This window comes from Saccopteryx bilineata, chromosome 2, assembly GCF_036850765.1.
Source record: "Saccopteryx bilineata isolate mSacBil1 chromosome 2, mSacBil1_pri_phased_curated, whole genome shotgun sequence".
NCBI lineage: Eukaryota > Metazoa > Chordata > Mammalia > Chiroptera > Emballonuridae > Saccopteryx > Saccopteryx bilineata.
This window is the reverse complement of record NC_089491.1, coordinates 367059550-367069668: the sequence shown is the minus strand read 5'-3', so window position 1 is coordinate 367069668 and position 10119 is coordinate 367059550. Positions and strand designations below refer to the sequence as shown.

General features: G+C 53.6%; 1 protein-coding gene across 1 annotated transcript; it reads right to left on the bottom strand.

The window, feature by feature from the left end:
• Positions 1-3121: 3121 nt before the first annotated feature.
• On the bottom strand, positions 3122-7238 carry LOC136323533 (sperm acrosome membrane-associated protein 3-like). Its single transcript, XM_066255373.1, has 4 exons — positions 7037-7238; positions 5890-6048; positions 5364-5442; positions 3122-3188 (listed from the first exon to the last, which is right to left on the bottom strand). The coding sequence occupies exons 1-4, from the start codon at positions 7221-7223 to the stop codon at positions 3122-3124; spliced, it is 492 nt and encodes a 163-aa protein (XP_066111470.1). The 5' UTR covers positions 7224-7238.
• Positions 7239-10119: the final 2881 nt, after the last annotated feature.

Below are 10119 nucleotides of genomic sequence, written 5' to 3'. Positions count from 1 at the left end.
ATGCACAACGTTCTCTGGCCGCTGCTGTGCCGGCCATGCAGACATGCACCGCTGTTGACACATCATTTCTGAGCAGAACTGCAATGATACTTTTTCTAAAAAAAATCCTCTCCAGATAATGGCTGTGAACAATGCCTTGGGACGGGGAATTTGGATGTCTGGCCTCCTTGAAGCTGGTCTCCACGCCATAGGTCTGAAGGAGGTGGCTCATCGGGCTAACTTATCACCATTACGACCATTTGTCTTTAGTGTACTTCAGATGCTGTGGCTTCCTTTCAAAAAGAGCTGCATGCAAGTTAAAGAAGCCCATAATGGGCCCTGACCCGTTAGTTCACTCAGCTGGGCTGTTATCCTGAAACACCAAGGATGCAGGTTCATCCCCTGGACAGGGCACATACGGGAAGCAATCAATGAACGAACAACTAAGGGGAACAACAAAATGAATGCTTCTCTCTCTCTCTTCCTCCCCTTCTTCCTCTCTCTCTCTCTCTCTCTTCTTCTTCTTCTTCTTCTCTCTCTCTCTCTTCCTCTAAAATTAGCATTTAAAAATAGCCCAATGTGCCTGACCTGTGGTGGCGCAGTGGATAAAGTGTCAACCTGGAACACTGAGGTCACCGGTTTGAAACCCTGGGCTTGCCTGGTCAAGGCACATATGGGAGTTGATGCTTCCTGCTCCTCCCTTCTTCTCTCACTCTCTCTCTCTCTCTCCTTCTCTTTCTCTCTCTCCAATAAAAATGAATTAAAAATAAAAATAAATAAAATTTAAAAAACAAACAAACAAACAAAAACAAAAAAAACCCAGTCCTGTAAATCTATAACAATCACACTGTATTCATGAGGTACCGTGACTGGTGAGGGGAGTCCAAGTTGTAGTGACTCCATATTAAAAAAAAAATAGCCCAATGTAAAGTGATCGGTGGCACCAAAGAATATCCACCTCCACCCACCTTCAAGGGAGATGAGCCGGGAAGCCACTGGGAGACTTCCCAGTGCCACGCGGGGGTCTCCGTCCAGACTCCCTCAATCCACGAGCACTTCCTGCGAGCTTTGGCCAGGACACTCCCCCCTGGATACTCCTCTTCCATCTCCACCTGCCCCTGGTCTACCACTCAACCCACGCCCCTGGAGTGGGGTCTTGTCCAGCTCTGACCCCTGTCCAGCCCCGCCCCGAGGGGCCCTGAGGCTATCAGGCCAGCCCAGAGCCTCCACGTCCTTGTAACAACAAATCTCCCTTTAATTCCAAAGGCCTCACTCCAGCTGCTCCTTCATGAATGGGACCCAGTGGAGCAGTCGTGTGGATGCAGGCAACAGGAGTCTAAAGTGACGTAGAAGTAGAGGCTAGGAATCAAACAAAGACAGTGGGCCCTGAGTCTCTGCCCAGGTGAGGGAGAGAGAAGACGGGGTGACCCAGATAGCGACCTCTCAGCAGAGCACAGTGACTAACGACTAAAAGCACACATGGAGTTATACTGCCCCGGGAGCAAACCAATCTCCCCAGAGCCTGTTTCCTTAGCTGTAGAATGGGGATCATAATGGTACCCCTATGACAGTTACTGTTTTAGGGTCTAAATTAGATAAGGCAGGGCACATGGCAGGCACATGGTGTTTGCTTTAATATTAAAAAGAGAATAGTATCTACCTACTTATGACTTAATGAGAATGAATCTATTAGTTGTTGATCCCACCAAAACCCGGCTCCAACCAGGGCAGGCCCCTCATCACTGTCCGCTTGTATGAGCAGCTGGACCAAGTGTGATCATGACCTTGACTGGAGGCAAGAGCTCCGCTGGCATGTACAGCCAAGCACCAGGGTGGGCCACAGGCGGGAAGGGTGAGGCCCGACCCCAGACCAGCAGTGGAAGGAAGCTGGCCTGCCTCACCCACTGTAAACACTCAGCCACCCAGGACTATTGGCATTTGGAGATAGCAGGCAATTGGGGAGGGGTGGTGGGCATCATAACCCACTTCTCCCGGGGGTCACCAGCCATGCCTCAGTCAGCAGTTCAGTACTTGTAGGGTTCTCTGAGGCGTCTCCAGAAGAATCTACACTCTGAACTCAGGGCTCAGCCTCTGGGACATCACCTCGGTTGCTGCTCTCCCAGCCCACCCACAGTGATCCTGAGACTCCGCCCACCTTCCCTCTCTGACTCAGTCCATCCCAGGGGACCTGAGACAGGGCGCTGTGGGTTACTGGGAGCCAGCGCTGCCTCTGCTGAATGTCCCACAGACGGAGGAAGGTAGAGAACGTCAGTTTGCTGCCTGACAGCTCCTGTGCCCTCCACCCCACGCTCCAGCCTCCGAGCTGTGGGAGACAGCACAAATGGTGGTTTTCTTACCCAGGATGGGATGGCCACCATCACTGTCAGCGGCACTTGATTCTCCTGTGGCTGGATGGCACGGGAGAGCAGGGTGAGAGCTCTAGATGAAGTCCTGGTGGTGGTCACCCTCACCGTGCACCACCCCATGGGGGCCACCGTGTGTTAGTGGTCACCAGCAGGAGGGCCAAGGCACCGTGGACTTCTCTGTGAGCAGAGCCACAGAAAATAAAAGCCTTCTCAAACGGGCCAGGGGTACACACCACCAGTCCCAGGCAGGGTTGCCAGAAGTGTATAGGACACTTAGCTAAATGTGAATTCAGGAACACAGCAAATCACTTTTCCCATGCAGTATTTGGGCCATTCTCAGAAGACTGTTTTTCATGTATCAGAAATTCAAATTTAACTTGGACCTCCTGTTTCTGTTATCATGGTTTATTTTTTTTGTTTGCTTGCTTGTTTTACTAAATCTGGCAAATCTAGATTGAGGGTCTAGCACCCTCTGCCCGGTGTAGTCCAAGGGAGCCACTGAACCCCCCGCACCCCCAGGCTTCCAGGGAAGGAAGCCAGACTTCTGTCAGAGGCTCTTTGGAGCCGGCCTTCCTGAGTCCCAGCCCAGGTGGACAGGTGAAGAAACCCCAAGATGCTCTGGCTCCCCAATGCCACCTGGATGCCCAGAGACAGCTGAGAAACACACACTCAGGTTAAACTGCTTTTTATTAGTTGGCTTATCTTCCTTCTTGCGGCAGGACCCAAACCACATCACCCAGCCTGTTGTGCACGGCCAGGTCCCTCCAGAGTGGATCCTAGAAGTTACAGCCATCCACCCAGTCGCTGAGGTCCTGGCCCTGGCAGTTTTGCCTCCAGGTCTCCCTGAGGATGGAGAGTGGGGAAGAGGGGAGACCAGGTCAGCGCAGCCTTCCGTCCTACTCAGAGAAGAACAGGAAGGAGACGTGGGCCCTGAGGCAGAAGCGAGGTGAGGAGAGCGGATAGCAAGGTGAAGACAGAGGAGTAAACTGTGCTAGCTAGCAAAGAACCCCCTAGAAGAAGGAAAAAGGGAACAGAGTGGCCTTAAAAATAGTCATCAGTATAGCCTCCTTATTTTCCCAGAGGGCTCACAGACTTATTTGCTCAATTCACCCAGAAGTCAGTGGCAAAGGCCTGGGGTCCTGAGGTCCAGTCCATGCCCTTTTCCGACATCATGCTGCATCTCTGACAGTGATGCCCCCTTACTTGTGTACAGCCTTTTACACTTTACGTAGCACTGTCACATCCATCACTCATGTGCCTGCTCCCCCCATGTGGCCTCAAAGGTAGATTAGGTAATATTATGTTTGCTGGATTACAGATGAAAAACTGAAACTGAGGTGCAGAATTGCTTGCCCAAGGACCACAGCCACTAAACAACAGACCTGCACCCACGCCCGGTTCTCCTGGGTCTTTGAGTTGTTGGTAACTACAGTTCACAGACTTTTTCCAGACCAGTATCTTGTTCCAGCATCACACTGACATCTTGAAGATGATAGGCAAGATTTGGGGATTCTCGGGTCCCGTGGTCCCAAGTTATCAGAGGTTCCAAACTTTGATAACGAGTGTCCTCCATGACATCAATGTTAAAGAGGCCAATGACCAGGAGTGTCCCTAAAGGACCTCTATTGCCCTACCAAACAAGAGTGGTCTGCTGGCTTCTCAGTCTCTCCCATTAGACTGAGGGAACCTTGAGGACAAGGTCTTGGGTCTCAGCCGCCGCTGAAGCCCACCCAGCACAGAGCAGTTCTCAACATGTGCACGGGGAAGGAGTAAACAGCACCCTTTCCACCTTCCAGGGATACTTCCTACTAGCCTCAGCCCCTCTAAGGGACTCTACGTGCCTGAGTTTGCTCCCAGTGTACAAAACAGACTTGTTCTTTGATTTAGCCCAGACGTCCTGTTTCTTCCATCCCAGGTGGCACCTCAGGGCCTCAAGCCCCCGGATTCCAGCCTGAACCTGCATTCCCCCTTCCTGATTTTACACCTGTGTGTTATGTCCTGCTGAGCCGGCCTCGGACAAGATCCGGTACATAGGGCTTGGGCTGTTCCAAAGTCGCGGCCATTGTCAAAGTCCGTCTCAGACCTTCTCTATATTCATAGCCACGTTCCCCTCCTCCTCTCCCTCACTGGCCACATATCACCTGTCCCTAGTCGTCCTGCACAGCCCCTCATACTCAACCCTTCTCCTGTCTGTCACCTGGTGACTGTCCTAGTCCAGACACCCTGTCTCTCACCTAGACTCCTACAAAGGATCCTTCACCAGTTCCCCATTCTAGCCTCTCCCTAGACATTCCATGCCATCCGGGTCACTTTACCAGCCTGTCACTCTCACATCTGCCCATGGTGCTGGCTGCACCAGCCACCTGGAGTGGTTTCCCTTCCCCGCATTCTGCCCCCTGCTGGTGAGTAAAGGGAGACCGGAAACTGTAGGTGAGGCTCCCATCAGAAGAGGCTTAAAGCTGTTGGGCCCCTGCCTCAGAGCAACCCCTGTGAAGCACAGACCTTGTCTAATGCCCCATCGATTCTCAACCCCCTCCCTCGTCTGGGAGGAGGGCTCCCCATCCTGGGGGAGAGAAGTGGGAGAGGCGAAGGCCGACAGGGTGAGGCTGCGGAGAGCCCGCTGGGCTTTAGGCAGGGAATCTATTATTTCATGTGTTGTACAGCATGGGTCTTTACATAAAAGTCAGTGTGGACAAAGGTGTCATGGTTAGAAAACAAACTAAAAAGGTTCCCTAGACACTGATCTAGCGGACCTGGAGAAAAGGATCCCGACATAGGCCCGGCTCGGGAGAGCAGGCTAGCTCCCTGACCTCCAGTGCATCGCTTATCCGCCCTGAAACCCAGCGTGCGGGCTGTAGATGCTTCACTGTAGTCGTCCTACCACCGAAGTGTGCGGATTAGACTGTGAAGCCAGGATGGGGCCTGGGACAGAGCAGGCACTCTGAAAAGGTTAGTTCCCTGCTGCTGGACACCTGTCCTGCCCACATACCCTTGGGGGGCTCCAGTCATGTTACTTACCAGTTGCTCAGACCCTTGGTCTCCTGACTTATCTTCATGGCACAGATAACACTATCCTTGAGGTTAGGATTCAATAAGTCTGGGGTGGGAGGCAGAGAAACACAGTGAGGGAGCTGAGGGCAGAGCTGGACACACATGAAGCATCTCTCTCTCTCTCTCTCTCTCTCTCACACACACACACACACACACACATACACACACCCTTCACACCCTTCCATCCTAAGCCCGACTCTGTCCCTTGACCCTACCAGCAGCACCAATGTTGCCCTGTCACTTTCCTCTCTCAGTAGCAGCCCACCACCCGCCCCCACAGCTCTCAGGACAGCCTCCCCTCGGGACCCCAGTTCAGATTCACGAGGACCCACCCTCATGTCTTGCCACATCCCGCCCTCCCTGGTGGGAACAGCAGGGTGTAAGGCCTTCCCCACTCAGTGATAAAGGCATGAGGAACACACGGAAACAGAAAGAAGTGAAGGGTGGAGCAGAGGACTGACCCCAGCCAACCTCAGGCTCAGACCCAGCCTACCTGTGCAGTACACGTGGCACAGGTTGGGGCCTTTTCTATCAAAGTCTTTACACCACTTCTGGCTGTTGATCTGGAAGATGCCATTGTTGGTGCTTCCATCAGGTTTATGGTCCAGAGCATCTGTGTGAAAGCCACTTGCGAAATAAGCAAGACAGACCCCTGCATAAGGTGGAGACACATACCTGTGGGTCACATGGTCAAGGGAAACCCAGACTAGAGTGTTTACTCTGCAGGTCCCACGGGTTAGTTCCTTCAAGCCTCAACTCCTGCTTCAATGTGTTCAGGGAAGATGCCCTCCAACCTACTTGACAAACAAATCCAGCCAAGGAGGCTCACAGAAACAGTATCGTGCTCAAGGTTACATACTGCTACCAAATAGCAAGTCAAGCCTGGACCTCAGTGCTCCCATCCCTGAGCAAGCAATCTTCCTGTTGTCTCTGTTCTGCACATAGTGAAGCCCAAGAAATGTTTGTGGAATGACTGAATCAGAGCTAACTCTTTAGAGGCAAGATTGGGAAGGCTCGCGCGGCACCTTTAGAGGCTCTAGAACTAGAGAAACATGAGTCCAGACGTGGCTGCCCTTCACAGCATTCCCAAGCTGCCACCAGCTTGGAAAGTCTGGTATTGCTGGTTGACATTTTGCCCTAAACTTCAATGGGAATGTCTGAGCTTCGTGCTAAGATTAGGATTGGGCACTAAACTGTTCTGTCCCTGTGGCTCCTGCCTTTGGCAGTGGGGGAGACGAAGGGGCGATTGCGATCCGGCTGCCTGTTGCCTGCCTTCTCTATGTTTATCCCAGTGCTGGGATTCTCTACCTGTGATCGCATACGATCCTTGCTTTACAAATGAAAACTGAGGCTCAGAAAGCTCCCGAGGCCACGCCCCTTCGGTGAGGAGGGGGAGGAGGGAGGAGGAGGAGGAGGAGGGGGAGGAGGAGGAGAAAGAGGGGGGAGGAGGAGGAGGAGAGGGAGGAGGAGGGGGGGGAGGAGGGGGGGAGGAGGGGGGGAGGAGGGGGAGGAGGAGGGGGGAGGAGGAGGGGGGAGGAGGAGGAGGAAGAGGGGAAGGGAGAGGAGGAGGGGGAGGAGGAGGAGGAGAGAGGAAAAGGGGGTGGGCGTGGGACAACGCCCCCGGGAGGAGGGGTTCTCACAGTCAGCCAGGCTGTAGCCCCGGTATCCTTCCAGACCGAGCTCCTGTAGCACTTCGACCAGCTCACAGCGGCCGAAGACCTTGGTTTGTCCGGGGATAAGCAGGCAGCTAAGCAGAGAGACCACGGCCAGCCACGTTACCCCAGGGGGGCCGTGCTGCCTTCGGGGAGCCCAGCTCCTGGCTTCCATGCAGGCGGCAGAGGGCCGCCCCGACTGTCGGGCTCAGAACTGGGCTTTGAGATGGCAGGCAGCTCCAGCTCCCTGTCCGTCCTCCCAGAAAAGTCTGCCCCTTAGGGGGAGGAGAGAAACGGGGCTGAGTGGGTCCAGGAAAGGGGAGAAGGCTCCCACACAGCCAACCAGCTCCCCTGCAGCCTGGCGAAGCATCAGCCACACTGGAGCCCCAGGACAGGGTCCCTGAGGCCAGCGCCTCTCCCTTCCGCTCCTGCTTGATGCCTCCCTGCCCAGAGGCAGAGAGAAGAGGAGGGACACGGGGGAGAATACAGACATATTTCGAGCTCCATACTACATGCCAGGAGTGACTGAATCCTGAGGCCGACATCTCATGACCAGGAAGGGGCACAGTGTGGAGACCAAACGTTATGTGCATCCAGAGTCCTACTGGGGTACGGCCCTGAGTGGTGTTCCCAGAGGGGATGGCCCAGCAGTGTCCCTGGTGTAAACCAGCCCCTAAGCCCAACTGCCAAGGGCACTCGCTTCCAGCACTGAGACTCCCTCCAAGGGCCTGAGCTGAAACAAGGTCCCCAGCACAGGGCCACATGCGGCCCTCTACATGGGGACTGTGCTTTCCTCGCACCCAGTCCCCAGGGTGGTGCTGACCTCTCCTTCATACCCACCGCCCTTCTAAACTCTCACCCTGCTGAAGGCCCTCTTCCCTTGAAGCTCAGCCAGTTTGCTTTGCCCTCCAAGCGTCTCCTCGCTGGCTCAGAGGCCAGTCCCCAATATCGGGAAGGGCGTTTGCATCTAGTTATGAGCTACCTGCACCTCCACTCTGACTCAGCCCCCGCCCCACGGCCTTGCGCCCCCGCATTCACAGCCCACGTTCACGGGGCTCTGCTCCTTCCACTCAGTTCTCCCCAGACCACCTCTGACAAAGCTCCTCCCCTGCGTCATGACCACTCCCCCTGCACACTGGCCCTCCACCTTCAGGGGGTTAAAAAGCAAAACAATGGCACCACCTGGACAGTGAGTGTCCTTGCAAACACGTGGCCTCCACCCGTGTTAGAGCTTTTGTCCCTGAGGATGGCAGGAGGACTGAGGAGGTGGCTCTGATGTGAGGCCGTGCCTCTTCTGGATGTTTTCTGACTTAATCTCACCTAGTCCTCTCAACAATCCAAGGGGGAGACAGTTACAATCCCCTAGTTACTGATGAGGAGACCATGTTGACAGCTATACAGAGACTGTTCTTGATTCTTTGCAGCAAAGTGACTGACAGTAATTTCATCCTGAGCATTTTATAGCAGGCTCTGAGGCGAAAGGGGTCGGACGGTGGTTCAGAGACCAGAGACCGCCAGCCGGGGCTCCCCTCTCTCTGAGCGCATCACTCTCCCAGCCCAGGATGCCCCCCCCCCCACGTCTGACCATTACCTTCCAGCCCAGGGACCTTGTTACCAGCTGCAGGAAGAGGGGAGGCGGCTCCCTGACCGGTGTCGTTCCCACCAAAGCTGCCACAGCAGTGAGAGCCCGGACGCTGCTCCAGCTCAGGACACCGCCTGTGGTCCTGCGGGCTGCCAGGCACCCAGCTTGGAGAGACTGGCGAAGGAGGGCTGGCTCTAAACTGACAGAGGGCCTTCTGGAACGGCCCTGTTCTGTGAGCTCATCTTCTAGAACCATCTCTCACCCACTGAGCTTTCACCAGGCCCCTGAGACCCTTAATTTCAGAACCTTGGGGACATAAGAGGCATATCTAAGCAGAAGTTCTCTGACCGGCCTGTACACACACGCACACACACACACTCACACACATACACACTATTTTGCAGGATGACTCATCTCCCACCAGATCCTTCAGGCGGTTACCCAGTGATGTGGCCAGGTGCCTAACGCCTTCCCAGGCTGCCTAGCTCACCCAGGAGCCCGTTTGACTGGCAGAAAGTTCTGGAATGATGAGCCACAAACCATCCCTTTTTCTCCAGTTGGATGATGACTGTTCAGTGTGAACAAGCCTGGGACAAAGATGATGCTCTCAACCCTAAAACTTGAGGGACGCAGGAGTGAAATGGAAAGGCATGTGACAACCATGTCTGTGACCCCTGGAGTCTGTTTGGAAGCCGTGACAACCATGTCTGTGACCCCTGGAGTCTGTTTAGAGCAAGGGCTTTGGAGTCAGGCTGACCTGGGCCCTGGGCACAAACCTGGGCACTGGTGACTTCCAGCTAGGTGCCCCAGAAGCAGTGACTTAACTTCCCAGTTTCCCCAGTTCTCAGGAGGGAATAACAATACCTGGAACGTCTTTACAGATGTTTAGTGCATACAGTGGAGTGCCCAGGGCTCAGAGTACTCCATGCGTAAGCACAGAGGGCTCTCACAGCCACACACGTGTTCAATTGTACCGCGGTCACCCTCCCTGCCTGGGCCCCAACCCAGTCCAGCCAGCTGAGAACTGGGGTTGGTGGAGCAACAGCCACAATTTCTTTTCTTTCTCTCCTTTTTAAAAAAAAATTTATTGTGGTACAAACACTTAATATGAGATCTACCCTCATCAAATTTTTTAGTATACACACAAGACCACTGTCTATAGGTACAGTGTTTGTTGTACAGCTGATCTCATAGCTTATTCATTTTGCTTAACTGACACTTGACGCCCAAAGATTAGTAACTCTGATTTGCCCCTCCGCCAGCTCCAGGCCACCACCGTTCCAATCATTGAGTCTATGAATTTGACTATTCTAGATCTCTCATATAAGTGCAATCACGCAGTATTTATCTGTCTGTTGCTGGCTTATTTCACTATGGTTCATCCATGTTGTTGCCTATTGCAGAATTGCTTTTTTTTTTTTTTTTTAGGGCTGAATAGTATATCATTGTGTGTATAAAATATACAACTTCTTTAGCTATTCATTTGTGC